The sequence below is a fragment of the Salvelinus sp. IW2-2015 genome, unplaced genomic scaffold, assembly GCF_002910315.2.
Source record: "Salvelinus sp. IW2-2015 unplaced genomic scaffold, ASM291031v2 Un_scaffold16395, whole genome shotgun sequence".
Taxonomy (NCBI): Eukaryota; Metazoa; Chordata; class Actinopteri; order Salmoniformes; family Salmonidae; genus Salvelinus; species Salvelinus sp. IW2-2015.
The window spans coordinates 92731-104873 of NW_019957566.1; the positions used below are offsets into that span (position 1 = coordinate 92731).

The 12143-nt window shown below is 49.7% G+C and overlaps 1 protein-coding gene across 1 annotated transcript in view; it reads right to left on the reverse strand.

Moving 5' to 3' along the window:
• The window catches only part of LOC112080639 (zinc finger protein 512B), a 45202-nt gene that overhangs the window by 24616 nt on the left and 8443 nt on the right, over positions 1–12143 (reverse strand). The window contains exons 3-5 of the mRNA XM_070442649.1: positions 7832–8004; positions 7488–7744; positions 7296–7367 (exon numbers count right to left, since the gene is read on the reverse strand). Coding sequence (XP_070298750.1) covers positions 7296–7367; positions 7488–7744; positions 7832–8004 — 502 coding nt within the window. The remainder of the gene's footprint in view (positions 1–7295; positions 7368–7487; positions 7745–7831; positions 8005–12143) is intronic.

Sequence of the window (12143 nt, forward strand, 5' to 3'; positions counted from 1 at the left end):
AGGGTAGTCTCGGCCTGCATATTACTATCATGAACCACCTGCTTGATAACTCTTTTTCACGAGGATATTTCTTCTCTGGGTACAAGGTATCAACGATCAGCTATCTACCGACCACTTTGTCATCGGATCGATTTATCTAAATCTAGGATGTTGTCTAAATCATGTTACCTATGGTGTGCTTTAGGGTCCTCTCAATCGAACCGCTATCAGTAACTAAGTCAGCTAATACATAGCCTCACCGTACGCCCGTGTACAAAAGTTCAATAACCAGCTTCTAGCACCTGTGCGTAAGTCCTCGCCTCGCATCACGGCGATACTGCCTAATCGATTGTCCAGTCGAGCCACGCCATTAGACCTGTGACCGCTGCACTTATCAACTCTGATGTGTCCTCTCTCCATGATTACCGTGTAAGATACCCACCCTAGTTAATCTAGCATATTCTTCGATGCTTAGAAAATAAAAGTATAGTCAGACCGTCAGCTCAAAAGCTATTGCACCCTTAATGTCTACCCCACGGCCGTCTACTCTCACAATCCAAAGGCTATGAGCTACTCTATCCGCCTGCCGATATAAGTTAGCCCGCCGGTCACAGCGTGCCAGTCTACCGACTTCCAACAGTCCCCCGGCTGGCCGTATGCACACGAGTCTGAGTTTAATTTACCGCTCCGCCCACCACGAAACTACCTAACCAAACCAGCCGTCCCGAGCGAGTTACTCCATTCCACTTTGAATCCGAATCGTACGTGGACAGTCTGAAACCCCAGCCCTTAGTTGTTATTAATGCACGCGTCACTATCCCCAAGATCCATATGAAACTTCCAGCTAGACATCATACCATTCTAGCTATCCTAGCACAACCTCGCGAAACATGCAATTATCAACAACCACACACACACCACAAGCACACCGACACGACACACCACACAACTACAGCACCTAAACAGCCTTAACCCGCTGCCACCAGCTGTCGGCTACAACTGGTTTTTCTTTATCTATATCCTTGGGTGTGGACTACATTCTCTCTGCTTGCTGAGTAGGTATAAATTAAGCCTGCTTTTAGATAGTCCACTTTGTCCTCGTGTGACCCAAGGAACATCATTTTATTTGCTTAGTTCCCGGTATACAATACAATGAGACGATTATAAGATTTGTGACGCAATGTGGCCAAATGATTTTATTCTCCTGCTCTGTCTGAGATCTGGTAAGGGGCTGCTGTAGTGTGCACTGACAGATCGAAACATAGGGTAATAGTCAATCGCCAAATCCCGATAACCCTCATCTTGCTCAGATCTTCCTTCCACCACTCTTTTTCTCTCTTTCGCTCCTCGATTGAGTTCGAAAGTAGGTGAGGGGATAAGACAGGGGCTCAGGCCGTGTCTGTACAGGAGTCGATGCATGATTACTTCCGTCCCATGTGTATCTATATTCCACCTACTGCTCTCCCCTCTGACCACCCCCCACCTCGCCTCCCGCTTCCCTCCCTATCCCTCTAAGTCCCCCCCTCTCACTCCCTCCCTAAGTCCCCTTTTCCCCCTTACTCCTCCCTACTACTCCCTTCCCTACTCCCCCGCTCTTCCCCCCTCTATCTTGCTCCCTACTCCCTCCCTTACTCCACCTCTTAATTCCCCTACCTCATCCTACTCCTCCCTACTCTCGTACCCCTTACTCCCGCCTCTACTCCACTCCTAGCTCCCCTTATACTCCTTCCCTAATTCCCCCTACTTCCGTTCCCACGCCCTTACTCCCCTCTAACTCCCTCCCTACTCCCGTCTACTCCCCTTCCCCCTCTACCCCCCTACATCCCTCCTTACTCCCCCCTACTCCCCTTACTCCCTCCTACTCTCCCCTCACTCCCTCCCTACTCCCTCCCTAACTCCCTACCCCTCTATCCCTCACCTACTTCCCCTCTACCTCCCTCCCTGACTCCTCCTACTCCCCCTACTCCCCTTTACTCCCTCCCTTCACTCCCCTCTTTCACTCCTCCGCTACTCCCCCCCTTCCCCCCTACTCCGTCTACCTCCTCCACCCCCTACTCCCTCCCTACGCCCTCTACTCCCTCCCTGACTCCCCCTAACTCCTTCCCTGCCCCCCTACTCCTCCCACCCCTTCTACTCCCTCCCGCTCCTCCCTACTTTCCCCTACTCCCTCTTACTCCTCCCTACTCCCCTCTACTTCCCTCCCTACTCCCCTTCCCTACTCCCCCCCTACTCCTCTAAACTTCCCCCCCCCTCACTCCCTGCGCCTCCTACTCCCCCTACTCCCTCCTTCCCCCCCTAACTTCCCCGACTTCGGTAGGAGTGTTGAAAAGGCATTGTGTATCTCCATCTCCTCCCTCTCGTGCAGCGTAGACATTGCGATGTTCCAGTGTGACAGGAGGAGTTTAGAGGAAGGCAAATACGGTACAAGTGTCCGTGTTCAGGACTTGGTTTGAGCTCCCAGCATTCTACGGCCCTCAAATACACATCAAACGCCTGCCAGGGGTTGAGACCTGACCTATCTTCACCCACCGCTTATTCTCTTCCTTGCGCAGTGTCCACGTATCCCCGACTTTCGTCTTTATTCAGCTACGTGGAACATCGAAAAATGGTCCTCGGTAGAATTCTGTTGCTGTTCGGTACTTCGTCGAGAACATGTTCCGTTCACGGCTCACGTCGCTGTCATCAGCCACCAATGCTCCTTACAGCGGCAGCTCATCCTGCTTCCACTTAGCCTGCAATGGGAGTCATAGGCTGCATCATTGTTATCTCTCACTCGCTCCATTATGCCTGCCACGATGAGGTCTGGCTGCATCATGTATCTCCGCTCATCCTGCTTTCCACTTAGCCTGCCAGGGATCTGGCATGCTCAGTGTTATTCTCTCAACTCCATGCTCCTTAGCTTGCAGCAGTCTGGCCCATCATTTATCTCTCACTCTGCTCCACTAGCCTGACCAGGGTGTCGCTGATCATTTTCTCCTCCTGCTGCCTCTATCTTAGCCTCACAGTGAGTCTGGCGCTATTTATCTCCTCACTTCTGCTCACTTAGCCTGCACTGGGATGTCATTGGTCTGGCACTCATGTTATCTCCTCATCCTGCACCCTTAGCCTGCACTGGGAAGTTCTTGCTGCATCAGTTAGTCTCCTCCCTGCTTGCTCCACATAGCTGCATGGAGCCTGGCGTGCTACTGCTATCTCCCTCACCCTGCTCCGACTTTGAGCCGGCACCGGGTCTGGGTGCAGGCATGTTATCTCCTTCACTTGCCATGCTCCACTTAGCCTGCGCCTGGGAGCTCTGGCTGCATCATGTTATCTCCTACTCCTGCCTCACTTACCTTGCACCTGCGAGGTAGTCTTGGTCCTGCTTCATGTTATCTACTCACTCCTCGCCTCCACTAGCCTAGGCACAGGGAGTCGTGGCTGATCATGTAGTATCTTCCTCTACTCCTGCTCCACTTTACGCCTGCACAGGAGTCTGGGCGTGCACTGGTTATCTTTCACTCACTGCGCCACCTACCGACTGGGAGCTTTCCCTGCATCTTTGATCTCCTCAACTCCTGCGCCACGAGCCTGCACGGGCTCTGGGGCTCATTCGATGTGCTTATCGTCCTCCAACTACACTGCTCCACTTAGCGCTCGCACCGGGAGTCTAGGGCTTGCTCATGTTATCTCCTACGACTCCTGCTTCCACTATAGCCCTGCACCAGGGGAGTCATGGCTCTGCAATTCATTGTTAATCCTCACTTCCGCTCCACTTATGCCTGCACTCGTGGGCCTGGATGCTGATCATGTTATCTCCTACACTCTTGCTCCACTATAAGCCGCACAGGGGTCTGCGGCTTGCATCATGTTATCTCCTCACTCTTGCTCCACTGCTGCATCGGAGCCTGCTGCTGTGCTATTCTTGTTATCTCGCTCACTCCTCTCTACTTATCACCTTTTGCCACTGTAGTCTGCGCTGTCATCTGTCTCTCCAACTCCCGCGCACAGAGTTAACCCCTTGAATAATCACAAGCAGGTAAACGTAACGTTACTTATTCACTAACCAATGTCCTCGGTAACACTTACAACAGATTCTCACTTCAGGGAGTTTTCTTCGCTAGCTTCAGCCTGAAGTTCATTCATTCCTACCTAGTAATCTTGTGGAAATCTCAAACAAACGAATCGATTTCAATCTGATTGTCACATTAAATTTACTAATCAGCTCTCTCTCCTCACATCTTCTCCAACATATCTATTGCCTGAGTGAACTGACTGTCGTGTGATAGGGCTGATGGGCCACACCTCTTTGACTGGTGAATGATGTCATTACTGGTGTAAACAGCGCACCACTTATAAAAGAAGCTACTTCAAGCAATGTTGATCAGTACAATTAATTAAGTCCCATTGAAAAGGAAACATATGTTTTATCATGGCCTCCACAGATCAGCCAAACAAGTCACAACTCGGCTGCTCGTTATTGTGAAGAACCAGGCTCCATTCTGATGTACCGGTTTATCAAATGAGATATACCATTCAATAATGATTACCATTATGTTGTTATGTAGTGATTGTAAAGACAGTCTAGTTGATTCATTAATGTCTACATGGCTATCTGGAATGTTGCTAAAGATGTTCGAACTTAAGGACAGTAGCTGAGTTAATCTGTTGCATCAGGCACTTCTTGGCGTTGATGCCTTTTCTGTTTCTGCCATGGTATCGTTTTGGTATTGTGATTGTATCTAGTTCTCTTATAAACCTGGTATCGTGCACAATTACTCTCCTCTCCCACCACATCGCCCGTCCCCACCGCCTCGTTCACACCTGCCTTTCCTTTTTGACCCCAACTCTCAGTTGGTTCGAGGGGTCTCCAATTTATGTCAATCTGCTAGCCTTTGAATAGATTTGTCTCTTTGACTAATAATATCCTCGTTTCTTTCTTTCCTCTTTACTCCCTTTATTTCGCTGTCTCAGGCACCCCGGAGAATCATGCTGCCGGCTGTCGCGGTTCCCATTAATGTCCCGCTCACCAGCAAGCTTTCCCGCGGTTACCTGACACCGACAATACGAACCCCGTAAGGCCGCCAAGATCTTGGTACTGGGTTCCCACCACCTGTCCGATATCCCTTGCCTCTTTGCATACCTCGTGCTCAATAGGAAACCGGGCCTAGCTCATGGTCCCGGAAACCCGCCTCTCAGGTTCAACGACACCGTCCGCATACGGATCCTGTCCGGACGGGAGGAGTGCTTATATCGTGCCTGGCCTAAATTCTAGCTAAGTCCTTGTGCTCAGTGGCAACCGTGTTACCCGGTCCCCTCGGCGCTGGAACACTGCTCAGGCAGAAAACGCCTCCACGGTACTGGCGTCTCTCGTCGAAAGCGAATTACGACCGATAGTGGCCGTATTTGGGGCTCGAGCGGCGCCCTTTATGTTTCTCTGTTGTTCAATCTGCCCCGCCTCTCTCTCTACCACTTCTTGGTCTTTCGTTTTCTCATCTCCTTCCTCCTCCTCCTCTCTACCATCTCTCTTTCTCTTTGCTGTTCTCATCTGCCTGCTCTCCTGCTCTCTCTACCACTCTCTCTTTCTCTGTTGTTCTGTCTGCTCGTCTCTGCTCTCACTCTCTCTCTCGTTCTCTCTCTTCACCTCCTTTCCTTATCATTCTCCCTGCTTCTCTTCTCCCTCTTCTTTCTTGTTTTATCCTCCTGTCCTCTCATCTCTTACCTTCTCTTTCTCAGTTTTTCTCGATTGCCTGCTCTTGCTTTCCACTCTCTTTCTCTTTATTCTATCCCTTCTCTCCTTCACCCTCTCTCCTTGTTTTTATCCTCCCGCTCCTCTCTTCTACCATCTCTTCTCTGGTTATTCCCTGCCTCTCTCTCTCTACACCTCCTTCCTTTTTTCTCTCCCTGATTCTTCTCTACACTCTTTTTCTGTTGTTCATCCGTCCCTCTCTACCACCTCTCTTTTGTACTTATCCTCCCTGCTCTTCCTTTCCCCTTTCTCTGTTTTCTCTCCTGCTCTCCCTCTACCCCCCCTCTCTCTTCGTTTTCGTTTTATTGTTCTTCTCTGTGTTCTGCCCTCTTGTCAGCCATTATTCCTCTCTTTTCTCGTTCTCTTACCCTGACTCTCTCTTCTCCTTGATCTCCTCATTTTCTCCCGACCCTCCTTTCCCTTCTCCTGACTCTCTTCTTCCTCCCGCGTCTCTCTTCCTGCCTGATCTCTTTCCTTCCCTGACTCTCTCTTTTCTCCGGACCTCTATCTCCTCCGATCTTTCTTCCCTCCCTACTCTTCTCCTTCCTGACTCTTCTTTCCCTCCTGATCTCCTCTTTTCCCTTCTGCACTCTCTTCTCCCTTCTCCTGACTTCTCTTTCTCTCTTGCTCCTGACCTCTCTTCCTCCCTGACTCTTCTTCCTTTCCCTTCCTTGACTTTCTCTTCACTTTCCTGCACTTCTCTTCCCTTCTGGACTCCTCCAGTTCCTCCATGCTCTTCTTTCCCTCGCCTCCTTTTCACCCCTGACCTTTCTCTGTGTTTCCCTCCCTTGCTCTCTCTTCCCGTCCTGACTCTGTCTTCCTCCTGAGCTCTCCTTCTCCCCTGTACTCTATCTTTTCCCTTCCTACTCTCTCTTTCCTTCCTGATCTCTCTTCCCCGGACTCCTCTTTCCCTCTAGCCTCTCTCTATCATCCCTCCTGACTTCTCTACTCTTCTTCCCTACTGACTCTCCCTTCCTCCTGAACTCTCTCTTTCCTTCCTAGCTTCTTTTCCATCCCTCTCTATTCTTTCCTCGACTCCTTTCACCTCCTGCTCCTTCTCTCATCCCTCTCCGCTCTCTTCTTTCCTTCCTTGATCATCTCTTCCTCCTGAAACTTCTCTTTTCTTCCGACTTCTCTTTCCCTCCGACCTCTCATTTCCGCTCCTGCTTCTCTTTTCCTCCGATCTCTCTTCTCACTGACTCTCTATTTCCTCTCTCTCCCATCCTGACTCCTCTTCCCTCCTGTCCTTCTTTCCTCCTATCTCTTTCTTTCCTGACCTACTACCTTTATCTTAGTGGTAGAGAGAGAGGAGGCAGGGAGATGAGAACAACAGAGAAAGAGAGAGTGGTAGAGAGAGAGGAGGCAGGGAGATGAGAACAACAGAGAAATAGAGAGTACGAGACTGGCTCACTGAATGAGGATATGAAACACCTCTACAGTCCTCACATTAACACAGAGGACACTATCACACTACCACTAATACACACTGTGGAGGTGCAGACTCTCATGCCTAGTCAATGACCCAGTAGAGAATACTTCTATTTCCAGCAAGTGAGAGAAGCTGTGAGATGAGAAATGCAGAAGGGTCTACCTTTCAGTCCGAACGTCCCAGAGATGGAGGGCTGTTCTCCAGTGAACTTTTTAGGAGTTTTCTGCTTCCGTCCTGGCTCATGAGGAGAACAGAGAGCAAGAAACGGTCAAACACACTGGGCCCCCATTTCCACTGGACTGCACCCTCACAAGGCAACAAAATATCCTACTAGTCATAATATTTTAATCTTACTGTGCCTTGTCCTCTCAGGGTCTTCATCTGGATACGGTGGGAGGAGGCTTCCCCCCTCACCATCGCTCTCGCTGCCATCCGGAGTGTTGGGGGAGGTGTCAGATGAGGAGGCCTGATGCTGAGGGGGCTGGGGGTGTGTGTGCTGTTTCCTCTCCCCCCTCTGGGGGGAACACTCCCCATTCTGGGAGGGACTAGACACATCCTGGGTCTTCTTCACTTTGAAGAACACTGGCGATGGGGAAGTAATCTCCATAGGCCTGGACAGAGCAGACACAAGGGTACAATCTAAACCTAGGCCGACAGGGTAAGTTAACGTTGTGGTGAAAATCCCCGACCCAGGTTACCTTTTCTTGGCGGCCCCCTTCACGGGGGTCTTCTGTAGTTTGGGCTCGGCCTTGGTCTCCACGGTAACCCTCTCTGGGTGGTTCCAAAGCTTGTGCTTCTGGAGCCGGACCTTAGTGGCGAACACCGCCTCACAGTCCGGACAGCCATGACTCAACTTCTCCGCTAGGGTTGCCTGGAGGACAGAGAAAAAAGGGAGGCAGTAAAAGAGAGAAACAGAAGAAACAGAAGGATATTGATTAGTCTAAAGTAGACAAATCTAATTCAACAGGTGTACAGATTGACATTAAATATGTAGACCCCCTCGAACCACTGAGAGTGGTCAACAGAGGGAAAAGGCAGGGGTGAGACGGAGCGGGTGAGGACGGGCGATGTGGGAGAGGAGAGTAATGTTGTCACGATACCAGGTTTAGTATCACGATACTAGATACAATCACAATACCAAAACGATACCATGGCAGAAACAGAAGGCATATTAGCCAAAGTCCCAGAATGGCCCTTGATGCAGACAGATTAACTCAGCTACTGTTCTGTTCAATCGTTGGACATCTTTACAACATTTTTCAGATAGCCATGTATGCATTAATGAATCAACTATACTGTTCTTAACAATCTAACTACATAACAACATAATGGTAATCATTATTTTGAATGGTATATCTCTATTGATAAACCGGTAAATCAAGATGGAGCCTGGTTCTATTCACAATACAGGAGCATGCATTGAGTTATTGAGCTTGTTTTGGCTGATTTCAAAGTGCGACAGATGACAAACAATATGTTTCCTTTCAATTTGGGACTTAATTTATTGTACTGATCAACATTTGCATTGAAGTAGCTTCTTTTATAACAGTGTGCGCTGTCTCTTTAACCAGTAATGACATCATTCACCAGTCAAGAGGGGTGTGGCCCATCAGAGCCCTATTCACACACAGTCAGTTCACTCAGGCAATAGATATTTGGGAGAGATGTGAGAGAGAGAGGCTGATTAAGTAAATTAATAAAGTTTTGGTGACAATCAGCATTGAAATCAGTATATTTTTCGTTATGGTTTGAATATTATCACAAATTACTAGGGTAGTGAATTGATGTTAACTTCAGCTGGAAGCTAGCAAGGAAAACTAGCCTGTAAAGCTCGAAGATATCTTCTTGAATTGTAAAGTGTTCTAGCCTGTATGGACATTGTTTTGTGAACAGTAATTAACAGTTTCAACATTTCTACATGCTGTGTCGCATTATTCAGGTGTGTTAACTTCTGTGCAGCGGGAGTGGGGAGATAACATGATGCAGCCCAGACTCCCAGTGCAGGCTAAGTAGAGCAGGAGTGAGGAGATAACATGATGCAGCACAGGCTCCCTGTGCAGGCTAAGTGGAGCAAGAGTGAGGAGATAACATGATGCAGCCCAGACTCCCTGTGCAGGCTAAGTGGAGCAGGAGTGAGGAGATAACATGATGCAGCACAGGCTCCCAGTGCAGGCTAAGTGGAGCAGGAGTGAGGAGATAACATGATGCAGCCCAGACTCCCTGTGTGTGTGTGCGTGCGGTTTGTTGGGGAGGGTGTGTGGTGTGCGTGCGTTTGTTGGGAGGTGTTGTGTGCGGTTTGTTGGGAGGGGTGCGTCTGTGTTGTGTTTGTTGGGAGGTGTGTGTTTGGTTGTGTGTTGTGTGTGTGTGTGTGTGTGTGTGTGTGGTGTGTGGTTTGTTGGGAGGGGTGTGTGTGTGTGTGTGTGTGTGTGTGTGTGTGTGTGTGTGTGTGTGTGTGTGTGTGTGTGTAGTGTATGTTTGTGTTTTGGTTGTGGAGGGGGGTGTGTGATCTATTTGTGTGTTTGGGTTTGGGAAGCGGTGTGCGTGTGTGTGTGTGTGGTGTGTGTGTGTGTGTGTGTGTAGGTGGTGTGTGTGTGTGTGTGTGTGTGTGTGTGTGGTGGTGTGTGGTGTGTGTGTGTGTGCTGTGTTTGTTTTTTGGAAGGGTGTGTGGTGTGTGTGGGTGTGTGTGTGTGTGTGTGTGTGTGTGTGTGTGTGTGTGTGTGTGTTGTGTGTGTGGTGTGTGTGTGTGGTGTGTGTTGTGTGTGTGGTGTGGTGTGTGTGTGTGTGTGTGTGTGGTGTGTGTGTTTGTGTTTGTTGGAGGGTGTGTGTGTGTGGTTGTTAAACGTAGTTTAGACAGGCCATCATTGGAGAGCTGTTTATGCAGAAGAATATCATCAGTTTCCTGCATCATTCATGGAAGACTTAAATGTAACTCCATCTACTTCTCCATGTTTACTGAGAGGTGTGAGGGCTGAAGCAAAATCCATGTGCTAACAGGTGTTTCAGTATGAATAATATGATCTTACACTTCTGTAATTCTTTCAGACAGACACAGGCCCTGATTAGATGGAGTTTTGCTCTTGTTAATAGTACAATCAAGGCTGTTTATTTGTCTCATGGATGATAAGAGTGGATCGTTGAAAGGTGACTAGATGTATTTGTTGATTTTTAGCTGGGACTAGCCTGGGCCATTTGTTGGGGACAAGTCCCTTCCTTTCTCCTTCTCTTCTTTCCTCTACATCCTCCCTTCGGTCTCTTTCCCTCACCCCTCTATTCATCACACTTTCCTCACCCCTATCCATTTCCCCCTATGATGGTGGAGTATGCAGATGGGAGGTCACTGTTTAGGTTCCTCCTTTCACTCTGACCCTCCCCCCCAAACTGTAGTTGTAAGCGAGTGGAGGGCTAATGAGAAGAGATTAATTGTTGGGAGAGAGGGGTGGGGTAAGGTGGAGGCCTGCCTCTTACCCAGGGAGGAGGGAGTGGAGGTAAGGTGGCGGCCTGCTCCTTACAGGGAGAGAGGGGTGGAGGGTAAGGTGGAGGCTGCCTCCTTACCGGGAGAGATGGGGTGGAGGTAAGTGGAGCTGCCTCCTTACCCAGGGAGAGAGGGGGTTGAGGTAAGGGTGGAAGCTGCCTCCTTACCAGGGAGAGAGGGGTGGAGTAAGTTGGAGGCTGCCTCCTTACCAGGGGAGAGGTTGGAGGTAATGGTTGGAGCCTGCCCTTACCAGGGAGAGAGGGGTGGAGGTAAGGGTGGAGGCCTTGGCCTCCTTAACCAGGGAGAGAGGGGTGAGGTAAGGTGGAGGCCTGCCTCCTTCCAGGGAGAGAGGGGTGGAGGTAGGTGAGGCTGCCCCTCCTTACAGGGAGAGAGGGGTGGCGTAAGGTGAGGCTGCCCTCCCTTACCAGGAGAGAGGGGTGGAGGTAAGAGTGGAGGCTGCTCCTTACCAGGGAGAGAGGGGTGGACGGTAATGGTGGAGGCTGCCTCTTACCCGGAGAGAGGGGGTGGAGGTAAGGTGGCCTGCCTCCTTACCCAGGGAGAGAGGGGTGGGTAAGGGTGGAGCCTGCCCTTTACCATGGAGAGAGGGGTGGAGGTAAGTGGGGGGGCTGCCCTCCTTCCGCAGGGAGAGAGGGGTGGAGGTAAGGTGGAGGCTTGCCTCCTTACCAGGAGAGAGGGATTGAGGTAAGGTGGAGGCCTGCTCCTTACCCAGGGAGAAGGGTGGAGGTAAGTGGAAGAGGATTGAGAGTGAGAAAGAGAGAGAGAGAAGAGAGAGAGAGAAGAGAGAGAGAGAGGGTGGGTGGGTGGGTGGGTGGGTGGTGGGTGAGTGAGAGGCGGAGGGGAGAGAAGAGAGAGAGAGAGGTGGGTGGAAAGCGAGGGGAAAGGAGAGAGGGAGAGCGATGAAGAAAGAGAGAGAACGAGAAGGGAAGAGAGGAGTCTCGTGGGTGTGGTCACAGGCTCTCGTGATTTATAGGTGATTTATTTTGGCTCACAGAAATGGCTTTACACACTTAATGTGATGCACGCAGGCATGGACATGCCAACACACACCACCACACATTGGACCACACCACACACACAACACAACAACACACACACACACACACACACACACACAACACCACAATAAAACAGCCTTTAACGCTGCCAAGCTGTGGGTACACTGGTTTATAATATATTCTTGAGGTGTGACTATTGCTCTGTTGCTGAGTAGGTATCATTTAAGCCTGTGAAGATTCAACATTTGTCCTTGTGACAAGACAATCAAGTGTTTTTATCTATTGCTTAGTTCCACATATAACAAAACACTGAAAAATATTGACATTTGTTTGAACTTGAATGTGTTCAAATGTGTTTTATTCCCTGTCTGTCTGAATGGAAGGGAGCTGTGTGTTGTGTGAACTGAACAAATGAACGAGGATAATGAGTAATCCAACTGGTACCTTCTCTAGCTCTCACACTCTTTTTTTCTCTTCAGGTCCCCGTTGTAGTTAAGAGAGGGAGGGGAAAGAAGAAGAGGC